This window comes from Lepisosteus platostomus, chromosome 7 (assembly GCF_059453375.1).
Source record: "Lepisosteus platostomus isolate fLepPlt1 chromosome 7, fLepPlt1.hap1, whole genome shotgun sequence".
In the NCBI taxonomy this organism is placed as follows: Eukaryota; Metazoa; Chordata; class Actinopteri; order Semionotiformes; family Lepisosteidae; genus Lepisosteus; species Lepisosteus platostomus.
Genome location: NC_142617.1, coordinates 7,170,569 through 7,183,847, shown reverse-complemented (window position 1 = coordinate 7,183,847; position 13,279 = coordinate 7,170,569). Strand labels below are relative to the sequence as shown.

General features: G+C 41.0%; 1 protein-coding gene and 1 long non-coding RNA gene across 4 annotated transcripts in view; one reads left to right on the top strand and one right to left on the bottom strand.

The window, feature by feature from the left end:
* The window catches only part of cblb (Cbl proto-oncogene B, E3 ubiquitin protein ligase), a 77,701-nt gene extending 70,875 nt beyond the window's left edge, over positions 1-6,826 (bottom strand). Inside the window, exons 1-3 of one of the 3 annotated variants that reach the window (XM_088638945.1) lie at positions 6,319-6,826; positions 5,553-5,730; positions 3,939-4,189 (exon numbers count right to left, since the gene is read on the bottom strand). In XM_088638945.1, the coding sequence (XP_088495071.1) occupies positions 3,939-4,189; positions 5,553-5,720 (419 nt within the window). In that variant the 5' untranslated portion in view covers positions 5,721-5,730; positions 6,319-6,826. Of the gene's footprint in view, positions 1-3,938; positions 4,190-5,243; positions 5,262-5,552; positions 5,731-6,318 lie in introns of those variants that run through there. The other 2 variants (XM_088638946.1, XM_088638947.1) reach the window with 2 other exon arrangements.
* LOC148658048 (uncharacterized) overlaps positions 1-13,279 on the top strand; it is a 283,796-nt gene that overhangs the window by 181,818 nt on the left and 88,699 nt on the right. The window lies entirely within an intron of this gene.

Genomic DNA, 13,279 nt, shown 5'->3' with positions numbered 1-13,279 from the left:
AGTAAATATGTCGATTTCTCAGTCCTTCCCTCCCTCTTTTTCTTTCCTGGGAACCACACTTATCGGATAATAAGATCAAGCTCCTCTCAGCTACCGAAGAATCTGAACTTGGCTGCCACTTCAAACTACGTTTCATATTCATTTCTAACCTACTTTTTCCAAATGTCGTCATCTGCAAAAATGCATTATCTGATGAGCTCTCTGACGAGGAATATAAAAAGCTCTTATTTCAGAAAAAAAACGGAACAAAAATCAAAGCCAATTGTGAGATTATGCTGGACTAAGTTTTATGTCCAATCCAGGTTTAAAAGTCAGAGTAATCAGTAAAGGCTCCAAGACCTTTGTGGTTTGCTTAATTATGATTAATTAAGATGGCAGCCAAACCTGGGAATACTTCTATTCCTCTACACAGAAGTCCCAGCACACCTTTTTTAATTTTAGAGAGATGGGGCTAACACCTTCCCGTTAATCTTCTGTTGGATTTACAATTTACAATTCGAGTCAAAACAGCTGATCAACAAACTGTACGGAGGCTGCTGTTTATAGTGAAACCTCTTTATCATTTCTTATTTCCACTTATCTTTAGTGAAATTAATAGAACCACTTTAATCTTGTCCAATGGGAGTGTGTGATTCGAGGTAACCAAGTACGACAGGGGAAAAAAAATCTACATGCTGGAGGAGACATGCAGATATAGAAATGATCCTTTATACACAGCATCACAAATAAGGGCTAATAACAGCTCCTCAGGTTATAAGATCCTACACCACGGGATGCATTCAAGAAAACATTTGAAAAAGGAACAGCAGGAAACTGAGAATTTATGATATTGTTACAGCAGCAGTAATAATAAATCCTTTATTTAATCCTGCTATTTAAGCCAGCTATTAATCCTTTATTTAAGCCAGCTAAAAACAAATTATCATTTACAAATGACCAGTGAATCTCCATCTCACAGAAGACAGCTCTCATTGTTTGAAAGGTCTTCAGAGCAAAAACATTTAAAGAAAAACAAAATCCTTTGACCAAATCACACGTCTTATATCATATTTGAAAAACCATAGCATATCATTCTCTTAGTCCCGGTTTCCTAAAAATATGTATTTCTTGGTTTGTCATGACTGGAAAAGCTTTTCCGCACCCAGAAATAGAAAAATATAAACACCATTAAAACGCTATCATGAGGCACATGCTTCTAATTCAAGCCCCATGAACACAGCTTGCAGTGCGTGACTAGGAGGGGATGTGTACATATAGACGTAGGCAAAGTAGTCTTTGATATCACAGTTTGGAACAACAAAGCAAGTTAAACACGAAGGCAGTCCCATCGAATTCCCCCCCCCCAAAACAGACTTTATGCTTAACGACTCTCACTGGTCCCAGGACCAATGCTGACCCGTCCCTGTCGTAGACCTTGCACTGCCAACCAAACTCTGTTCTTGCTCTGGCCTGTCATTGAGCCCAAGAACCACAGGGAGCTGGTCCCTGGTACAGAGCAGTGAGTAACACTGTTCTAGGAACTCGGTTACAACAAGACTCCAGGAGTATTTCGAGGGTGTTAGGAAAGGGGGAGAGCAGAGCACAAAAATATCTCATTTTTGCAATGCTGCTGGTTTACTTGGTGGCTTGGGCACGGAGGAGCGCATCTTAATTGTTTGGCCACGCTCGACCCCACCCCCACCCCCGAAAAGAACAAGTCATTTAAGATCAAGATAGTTCACCAAAACAATGCTTGCTTTAAAGTCGCAACCCATGTGACAACAAACAGGGCAGCTATTTTTATGCCCCCACATCCCAAACTTACAATCACCCGCATTCCCCTTAACATGCAAACATTTACATTTCTTCCTGGTGCACACATCACCCACCGCAAAAAGCATACAGCTCTAGATATTTTTCCAGACATTGGAAGCTGCTATCAAAGCTTTTCCACAACTATTCAAATTGAATTCAAATACAACCCCTGGGGACTTTTTCAATTGTGGAAATATGACTTTAAATTCTTATTTGCTTAAAGAAATAGGAAGTCAATTCATTTCACAGTTTGTTTAGAATCAGTATGTAGGAGCTGGCAATAGCTGAATTATTTAACTTAACTGTGCTCTACATCTTGCACAACGTCGTGCTCCTCAATCTTCAGTAAATGACCAACGCACTTGTGTTCTTCACCAGTTCCATCTGCTTGTGTGATTTAAAACTTTTGTCATTGTCTTTAGTTTATGGATACAAAAGTACGGTATGAGCCTCCTACTCATGAAATATCCATTGCACTGTCCCTCACTACCCTCAAAACACATTAATGACTTCCCCTCAACTGAATAATCCTGAGCAAGAAGAACAATCCTCCCTGCAGAAATTTCAGATTAATTCACGTTTTAAAGGAAATACAATCAAATGTCCAAAACAGAACTAAAAAATGGACCATAACATGGTGTAAAGTCAAGCTATTCAGTAGCAGTCTGCAATATTATTCAACAAAGGTATGTGTAGATACGGTGTTCAGGGCACAGACCAGATGAGAAGACTGTTCCTCCATTTGTAAAAATGTTTACATGTGTTTCCGCGAGCTCAGAAATTTACATTTCTCCTCAACCATTTCTTTTTGTGTGTTTTACATTCCAGCAAAAAATAATAAAGCCGAAACAAGCGGCAGAAAAGAAAAGGACACATCTGGAGCTTGTTAAAGAGCTCCAACGGGGACATTGCACATTTAAATGAGGGCTATTATCTTAATCAGCTCCATATACTGTACCAGAATCTCAACCCTACAAAAGGTCAAGACCCGGGTGATGCAGAGAAGAGGATTTCTTAAAGACCCTGGAGACAGACACTTCGCGCCTTCCTTCCTCCTAGTGTTCCAAGAGTTAAGACTTCTATCGGATGTATTCCAGGTGACCCTTCACAGCTAGTGTGGGCACTCAGAATCAATTTTGTGAAGGAAAAACAGAACAAAAAGGCCCGTATTAACCGCCTTATTGCAAGGACTGTCTCCACGAGTTAGAGGAGAGAATCAAAGACAGACTAAGCTCGCCTTCTGCTGCGGGTGAAGATCTGTTGGGTTTGAACTGCAGAGAGGACCCCGCCACAGACGTGCTTTTCAGATGTAATCAGCAGAGGCTCAGATGAAGAACTAAAAAAAAAAAGAGGGCCAGAAACAAGTCCAGAAAAGCCAGTGGCTGAAGTTCCCCTGACCCACTCTCACAAACACAAATGAGACCAAAAAAAAAACAGGTAGCTGAGACAACAACGTCGATACTAACATGATAGGCACCCGCAAGAACCCATCACTGTGCGTCAGTGGACAGCAAACGTCTTCGCCAAAACAGGGCTGTACCGTACTGCGAACGCAGTCCAGTTTAGGGAAAGAGGAAGACGTTTTTATTTTAAAAGCACTTTATAAAACTTTCTGCTTCTTCTCAGTAGTTCACAACAGTCTATTCTCAGCTGTACCACGACACCTTATATTTACACAGCCACTTGAAACATCAGTTTACATCCCTAACACCTTTAAACAGCTCCAACATGTGCCAAAATCAGTGTGCAGTGTGCTATCGACCGAAGGTTAATAATGCACACTTGGGACACTTCCACGATTTATCATCTACTTCAATACATTTTCAGTTTCCTTTCTAAAGATGTTTATAAATTAGTTCACGCAATCCGAGTTAGAAAAATCATATTCCATTGTGTGTATCCGTTCAGCAGTAATCCCGAGTACATTTTTTCCCCAAGGTGACTGCTTTTACGACATCAGATTGAAATTGTATGCAAAGACCGAAAGTGGTGGAGGTGTGTGAACATTAAAGCCCCGTGTTTAATTAGTACAGTGACGAGCACACTAATAAAACACCTGACAAAACCTTGAAAACCAATAAAAATAAATAAATAAAAGCTGGAAATGTCAAACTGATAACACACGTAAGGTTCTCGTTTCCTACCTGTCTTGTGACTGCTCCTCGTACATCCTCTCCTTGCCTTCCTTAAAGAGGCGGATAGCTCTTTTGGATTTCTTTATCAGGCTGTCGATGTATATTTTAAAATACTCGTTCTCGCTCAGCTGCGTCAGTCTCTGAGACTCCTCATATTTGCACAGTATTAGCCGAAGGTGTTGGTAGGTATCAGGCAGGATATCCAGGATGTAAGGAGGGCTGTTTTTCAGCTGCAGTCGTGGATTTTGGCATAGTCTCACCTGGGGACACATTTCAAGGGAACACAATGAAAGTGGTCTTTCCTTTAAGAACAGAACTTCACTACTACAGGCTCTCTGCTAAACAGCGTCCTTATTGGATGTGGCAGGAAATGCGTTTTAAGGTAAAACTGGTCTAAAATGCAGTATCTGGCCTAGAGGGGCCACACTGTTGCCTTGCAGCGCTGAGGCCCTGGGTTCGATTCCAGAGCTGAGTTTCTGTCTGTGTGGAGTTCGCATGTTCTCCTCTGGTTTGCATAGGTTTCCTCCAGGTGCTCATCCCACAGTCCAAGGACATACTGGGAGGTTAATTGTTTCTGGAGACTTCGGTCCCGTTAAGAGTGGATTGTCTGCCCTATGATAGGACTCATGTCCCATCCAGGGTGTATCACGCCTTGTGCCTGTTGCTTGTTGGGATAGGTTGCAATGGATGACGCCTGTACAATCCTGTGCTGGATGAAGCAGTTAAGACGTTTAAACTTCTATAAATACATCTTTTTTTCCCCCCAGTATGTGAGATTAGTACAGTACTCTGTGGGGAAAAGATACCATCATGGCAACGTTCACTATCATGAAATGCAATGTCTGTAACGACATATACTACCCAGTTCTGTATAACACTCCTTGAACGTTAGAGCAATGGTTACCAATTTCATTGTTGCTACCGCCTTCCACAATGTCACTAGAGAGCAGAACGAAACTGGGGACACATGCAGTATTATACTTCCTCCCCCCCACACACACACATCCACTCCAGTGTGCTGCTGTGTCCAGTATTTTAAATAGTAACACATCTCCCAACAAATTACAGCTACAACCCTGCTCGAGTTCACCCGCAAAATATAAATAGCAGTCCTGCGAGTACGAAACGAATCAAGTGTGAACAGCGGAGTAATGAAGCAGAACTGTATTGTCTTAAAAAATAACCTCACCTACAGTACACATTGAGCTCAGAGTGCTGTTCTGGTTTCGCCCGAGATACTTCACTACTCTCTCCCTCCGTCCATTGGAATCATTTTTAGAGTTATTAAAAGCCAATAAAAAAAAAAGTCATTACCGGAATTTAAAGAAAATGTCACTAGGCAGCCTACGGTTTACTTGAATCGACGTTACTGAATTGTTTTGGTTCGTATCTGTCCACAGACATGAGAGAGAGAGAGGAAAAAAAAACATTACAAAACTGTTCCTACTGCCGAAGCCGGAACGCGGATGGAAAAGCTCCAGCCGTGGCGTCACGGTGAAGGTTCAAACGCTGCTTACTGGACATGGGAAGGACGCGATCACAGCCCCGCTGAACCCCTTAAGCCGCTTCTCAATCGCCCCGACTCCGCCGGCGAAGAGATCAGGATTTGGGGGGGACACTCACCACTTTGTCCATAAGTTTCCACGTCTTCTCCACTGTTCGGCGGTCGGCGGCAGCCTGCTTCGGCGGTCCCACGGCGTCCTGGATGGACTCGATGAAGCCCAGAATCCGGCCTTTCCGGGGGTGAGGTCCGCGACCACCAGGGTTTCGTCCACTGAGCGCAGTTGCCATTTTCTATACACTTCAAATACAAAGAAGCCCCCTTCAGCTGATCGCCGGATACACATGCGACAAACCCGGACAATAACAAGATCACTCGCAAAGAAAGAACCAAACATGAACTGCTCGAATGTCACTTGCCACCTACAACGCATCTAAAAACACATCCCTGCATCACGCTGCCCATCATCTAGTTGGATCGCCACCAGTAGATACTGTTGCTGCTTTTTTACTTCCACTAAGCAAACGAAAGCCGATATGCCTCAACTTCTTAGGTGCGAATCCACATCCTGATTCTCAATACAAATCGGGTGTTATTTACTACTTACGAGAAACGAATGCAACCATCTACTTGCAATTCTCGGCATAAACAGAAAAAAAAATCCTGCGCTCCCAACATTGTGTGGCCGTGTTTAGTGGTTATGCTTCCCTGGGTTGGGAGTAAACTACTTGTACACATGGGAGGAAAAAAAAACGAAAGCGTTTCCTAATTAAACTTCAACGGGGATCAAGCTACCGTTTCCTCTTAAGTGCTTTGCTTCACAGATCCCGGGTTAACATTGCAAAGGGAACATTTCCCCCAAAAGATATCTTGTAAATCCAGACTTACTGCGGCAAAAACAAGGAAACTGTCCGAGCAGGAGCGAATGTCAACGTAGGGTTGCTCAGCTGTACTGGTGCGTGTTCCCTCTTCACAAAAATGTTTAAAAACCAGGAGAAGAAAAAAAAAAGCACCAAAGCGATTAAAAACCAAACCAAACGAGCAGGGAAACTCGGAGAGCGCGTTTTATCTCTCAGTCGCTCCGGATGATTGTGCCATGATTAGTCCCAAAGACAAGTCCTTCCTTTCTGAATCAGAAGATTTCTCTTCCCCCCCCCCCTCCTCTGTTTTTGACGCCGCGCCGCCAGAAATCAGCAGGCTTTTAAATCCTTTGGCAACTGAAAGCAACAGCGAGCGTCCCACTTACTCTGTACTCGCAGCGAGGAGGAGGAGCGCAGAGGGAGGCAGGATGAAGAGATCGCCGAGGACCAACCTATCAAACCCCCAGATCGGACAGTGATCCCCGTGACGACCTCGATAGAACCGCCTTATGGCCAATATACATCTAACACTCTGGGAGGGGCGACTCCTCTGTTTGCAAGTTGAGCATCAAATTACGTTGCTGAAAAGGGTTTTGGAGGCCGTCCTTCCTCAATGATATGCACAGCTTCGTGCATTTTTTTTTTATATGCAGCTGGTGGAAACAAATGGGTTGTTGTCTGTGCAGAATTAAAACACGTGCTTCCCAAAATAAATACCCCGAGGTTATAGTACAGCGTTAATTATACCAGCCGAGGACAGGCGCAACATAGACACCGAGCGAATAAGCGGAAATACAGAGTTCATGCTTTCCTCGCTCCTTGCAGACTGTAATATAGGTTCATACTTGTCAGAAGTTGAAAGCGAGCAGAGGCGTTGCAATCTGTCCACTGAAACTGTTTTAATCAGAATATGAAATGCAGTGCGAAGTGGCTTTCTTTACAGAATAAGTACGAATTTGAACTGTACTTCGGCTTTATAATCAATATAAGCAATCTTTTTGATTGGTTTTCTGCGTTTTTACAGTCACAAAAGGTTCATTCTCTATCCCATATCAATTCATCTTTTTTTTTAATTTTAAAATTCCTCAGATTTAATTAAACCCCTCACAATGACTTGTGAATCAGTGTGCATTACTGAGTACACAGTGAGATAAAGGTTCTGCAGAAGACGGTACTGCTGTAGCACCATTCTGCTTGTGTCAGCTACAGGTCATCTACAGGTCATCTCTACAACCAGCATCTAAAATCTGACAAACAACATTAGAAAGCTGGACATAGAAAAACATGTCCTAAAAAGACAGTAAATGGTAGATTAAAGGTCGAAGTAAAGGCAAAAGTGAATATGTTAAAAATGACATATTGTACACATTACATATTGTAGATTAACATCATCATGGTCTATATAAGCAGTGATACTACTGAATATGTAATTGTAAATATGTGATGAACACTTTGGCCCCTGTTTTAAGCTGATGAAGGCTACTCTTTTTGACAGATTGAGGTTCAACCACATTTCATGTGGTTTAAGTTAGTCTTCAGGGGGATTCCTGAAACTGGTGCTGTTGACAATAGAAAAGGCTGATAGGTGACAATCCAGTAGAGATCTAGAGAATCATTTTGCTGCAAGCACAGGAGTGTTCACATTTCTTGAACAGCTGTAAGATGCACATTCGCGCAATTTTAGCCCAATGTTAGTGGGGCTGTAGGTGCTCAGAAACATTTGTTTCGTACCTTTAAGTTTGCTCCCACTCCCAAGAATGTATTTTAATTACTGAACAGCGTCTTCAGATGAAGAAGGCTGCACAGCCGAAATGTTTTTACTTTTCAGCATGGAATAAGCCTCTAGGTCTGCCTTTGCAGTTCACACACTGCTGCAGTTTTAATATTTTAATTATGCTCCCTATTCCAAAAAAAAGACCAATTACAATATGTTATGTTTATTTCTAAGTTGCATGCAGATATAACAATAAACAAACTGTTTCTATAAGAGCTTCAAACGAGTTTACAGAACCTCCCTGGGGCAACAGAAGCTGATAAGACACAGCTGTCAAGAAATTGTGTTCTGCTTATCTGGGAGGGGGCAGCTCTTGCTGGCCAACTGAACCAACTCAGGCCAAGTCAACCTAACGAGCAGTGACATTTCTGTCACAATTTCTCTGAAGTGTGAAGTGAAGTCTCCGTAATGAAAATCCAACATCTTATTTATTCAGGTTGCCTCATCAATGGAGAAATTCTTAATCAAGTGGTCATGTTATGAAAAAAGGGGCCTTAATGAGGGTCATCATAGTCCAGGTCATCATATATGTGAAGGTGATTGTCCATATTAATATCTTAATTTTGGAAAAATGAACAAGAAAAAAAAACTGATTAGCATCCCGAAAACAACAGCATCAGACATGAAAACATTAATGCATGTGGAGTTTATGCTACTGTATAGCATGAAGACTCATTGCAGGAGTCCAGTTCAGGCCTGCTGCGAATTTTTATAGAGCTGTGTTTCACAGACTTCATAGATCAAGTTACATTCTTGACAGACTGACTAACCTGTATAAACTACTGTGTAGACCAAAGAACATACCTATGTCTAATCTCACCACAGAGAGTCAGAGTATTCCTAGTCCCATAGTTTCTGAAAGTACATTGTCAATCAATACATAACTTTTAACTGTTGTTGATTATCTTTTTGTATGCCTTGCTGGGGGTATTGTTCATGGATTAAGTCTTGGACTAAGACATATATGTACTCCCATTTCAGTAGTAAAAGTGAGTTATACTTCACTGATGAGCTCTCATAATGTCAAACAGCTGTTAATGGCTGCTTACCTTGACTTTACATATGCAAAGTAGTGTCTGCTTTAGACGGTTTTAATAGTCTTAGACGTCTATTCAGATGGCTCTACTTTTCAGCAAAATGATACCACTAATAATTATTCTCATAATAATTGTGTCTGTCACTTATTTAGCATACAGAAGGCTAACGTAAGGCAATTTCAAAAGCTTACAAGAAGGAATATGCTATAGTATAGTGCATAATAAATAAAATAAAAAGACTAGTTAAAATAATAGAATGACTCAGAACGCAATAGTGCAGAAAACAACAATGTAACAATGTGGTAGAACCATCTGTGTGCTTCACTTTCAATGCAGTGGTAAGCACTGGTTTTGTATTACCTTTTTAAAGGAACTATGTTATATCTTACTGTATATAGAGAGAAGCAAATCTTTTTTTTCTCTTATCTGCAATTACTGTTATGCACTAGGCACTGTGGTACATATTGCAGAACTGTGCAATTACATGTTCCTAGATATTAAAGCAATTACTTTTGCTATACCAGAGGGTACCAATGATAAAAATAATTGATTAAATCAGGAGTCCTGGATTTCAAGAATAATATTCTCTAAAGTCAGAGGGATGGAATGAACCCAGATGGTCATTATGACACTCTGGCTCATATAGCATGTTGAAAAACACAATTTGTTCAAGAATTCTTTTAATAACCAGCATCAAATCTAGAGGTTTTATTTATGCAACATACTGTAAGTCTTGAATATGAAGTGTTCAGAAATCAATTTCAATGTTTTTTATGCATTTCTGAACTTATGCATGAAGGTTCTGGAAGTAGTTGATATTGATATTAATCTTATACTGGAGAAGAATATCAAGTGAAATCTGACTTTTCAGTCAATGCAGGGACAGGAGAGACTGATATTAAACCACGATTAATGTCCTCGAGAGAACAATATTAAAATGAGAGGTTTCGTTTCAAGTCCAGAATAGAAAGCAAACCAAAATAACAAATAGAAACACACAATTATTGTGATCTTTTAGACAAAACTCCTAATACCACTCATTTGAGCAATCTGGAATTTGATACAAAGCAGTTTCTTAAGGCTACTGACACGCATGACACTTTTAATGAAAATCAGACTGAGCGAAGCTCTTAACCGCAAGGTCACTTGATATGGGATCTCACTTATTAGTTCACTGAGCTCAGTGGCCTGCTAGAGTGAGTAATTGCGGCGACACAACATCATATCCACAGAAACGTGATCCAAAGTCCTCTGGACACATGCCACTTTGAGAAAAAGAAAGTGAGAAGCAGGGTCACATTGGTCTTGACATGCGCAGCTTTCTTTTCTAACCAAGAAGGTTCTAAGTTCACTACACGTCTGAAAGTGAGCTGGGTTTGTAAGTGTGAACATTAATTTATGCATCTCATTTTACCAATATGAAAAGCAGTGACAAAGATGCTTTTTAAAGCTGTCATATTCATCAGTCTTACAAAAAAGATTTATAACAAAGGTGTTTCCGAACTGTGCATGCATGACTACTCAGAACAGGTTAACTTCAGTACTATCACCATATCTGAAACTTATTCTTATTTTTTATTCAGTAGCAATCAAGAATTATGAGTGACAAACTCTTTTTTATAACAGGTACTCTGGACAGACTTTACTGAACAGACATGAGATTGTGTTGAGTTAAATACATTATTCTGATTAACATTTGTCATGAACAAAGTTGGTGTCAACATGGAGTCCACTGTGAATGATGCAGGCCAGTAGCATGTGTTGCCAGTGTTGAAAGAAATACAAACTGTACATTTGCAAAACATGCTTTGCACCAGGTTACAGAAACCATTTTGAGGGATTCATGTGTCTGCTCATTTATAGCTAATCTCTAGGCACCAAGCATCATTCCACTCCTTGCAAGTCCAGTTGCACTGTTGCTCACACTACCTGGTTCTGTAACGGCGATGAGCATTGCTGAGCTCTGGGCACCTGTGTGGTCATCTGATCAGCAAACAATGACTGCTTAGCTGCCTCCTCACAGCTGAACTGTTGCACCCTGGGATTTCTGATGCCATGGAACTGGCAGTCCGAAACCGGTCACAAGAATGGAGCATGATAGTACAGTATGTTCATTTTGGCATGGTATCCTGACTCATGATGTCCCAGATCGTGGCCAGTCTTTGACAGATTGTGTTTTGGTTGTAATGACTTGCCAAGTTAAAAATGGCTGGTTGATACATCCTAAGATGGTTGATGACAGTTAGTCCAGCCTCCCATACACAGATGGCACGAACCTTTTGTTGTCTTATCAGTTCCTATTTTTTTTCTTGACTTTCACCAGACTTGAATTTCCGCTGGTTAAGTCACCTCATCCCTAAGCCCAATCTACATCTAAATACAGGGATTTGAACTCCAGGTGCCAGCTCTGAATCCAGGATTATTACCATGCTAAAACATCTTCTCAGTCTTTTATCACATGAATCCTTGAGAGAAATTGGGCATTTCAATATATATAAGAAAGCAAATTGGAAATAAGAATAAAGTTGTTCACAGGAGTAACAGACATAATAATTCCTGGGACTCGTTCTGGTACACTGATACATGATACACATTAAGCTGAATGGGCCTCATAATCAAGAAAATTCAGTCAACACCACTGCCAGTGAGCTGATTCAAGGAGGTTAGCCAAGTTATCTGAAGCCTGAGAAGCAAGCAAATTTGTCGATTTAACTACTTGAGACCTTAGCTGGTCAGTTACATTCTGACGTCAAATTAGCACGTTTCCTTGTCTCTTGGAGTGAACTTTGAAGGTCAAGCTTGCTGCCCTGTTTTTCTAAACATGTAGTGAGAGTGACCGGGGCACATTACTGCTGTTCACAGCCTATCACTCAGTTTGTATCTCCAAATCGTCTTTAAGGAGGACCTGGTTTTTCACATGCAATACCACACAGCTCGGTTTTAATATGCTTTTGTCTCGATTCGTTTCTTTTGTCCAATATGTAGCAACCATGCACAAGACTGTGTTGATGACTTTGTGTTCCTTATCAGTTCAGTACTTTAGGTTTTTCAACACAAAAAAACTACAGTTCATACTTCATGTTTTAAGTGAGGGTTGTACAGTGGCCCTATGAGCTACAGTATGTAGATTGCCAGTTAGCCTTGCTGACACCTGGTTCTCTGGTTCTTGGGTTCTTGGTTTGACTCCAGCTTTTGGTGCTTGGAGATGGCATATTCTCTCTGTGGCTATGTGGGTTTTCTTCAGGTGCTCCAGTTTCCAACAACCAAAGTTATCCTTTCCCATAATCCAAAAACATACTGTCAAGATTAATTGGCACCTTTAAAATTACCCCCCTTTTTTGATTCCTGCAATGGACTACATCCTGTCCAGAGTATATCCTGCCTTGTCCCTATTAACTGCGGTTAGGCTCCAGTGTCCTCTGCTCCTGTATTTAGAAACAGATGAATGTTTAAAAAGATTAACAGTAAATATATACTGTATATAAATATGCATATAAGACATGAACGTATTTATTGCAACAATTTCTAAGTAAATACATTTGTTTAAGATTAAATAAATGACAGTTATTACAATAATTCCTTATCCAGGTAAAAGAACTGGAAGTCTGGAAGCAGAATTGAAGGACCTTAGATATTCCTAGCATGTGCAGAGGAATGGTGTAGCAACTGGAAGCAATCAACTGATATTTCAGGGTTCCAGCTGTCTTTTTTAAAGGAGAGAAAGAGAACCCATCCCCTTATCTATATCAATCAAAGCCATGTGTTTACTCATGTCCGTCAGCCACTGTCAGGGCGAGCCAGTTGTCATACAGGAAACGTCTTCCCACACAGTCTTGTGGTAATCGGTAAGAAAGCAAACCTGGATTCCGTTGAAACTAGGAAGTACCAGGAGGGTCATCCCGTGTTATGCTCCCAGCCGCAATGGAAATCAGGGATCTGGACCACTGTCTTAGCTCTCACACTGCCCCTCCCTCCTGCAGACTTGTTGCCCATTACAGACATTACAGACTTGCAGGGGGGGGGTGTCCCTTGGAAACAATCCCAGCTATATAATTAAATAATTCCCTAAGAGATACTATAATATATATGCAATATACTATAGATACCAAAACTCACCAGTCCAATTGAATAATCTCACTTTCTCTGCAAACTTTCGTTGTACAGTGATCCGGCTTGTT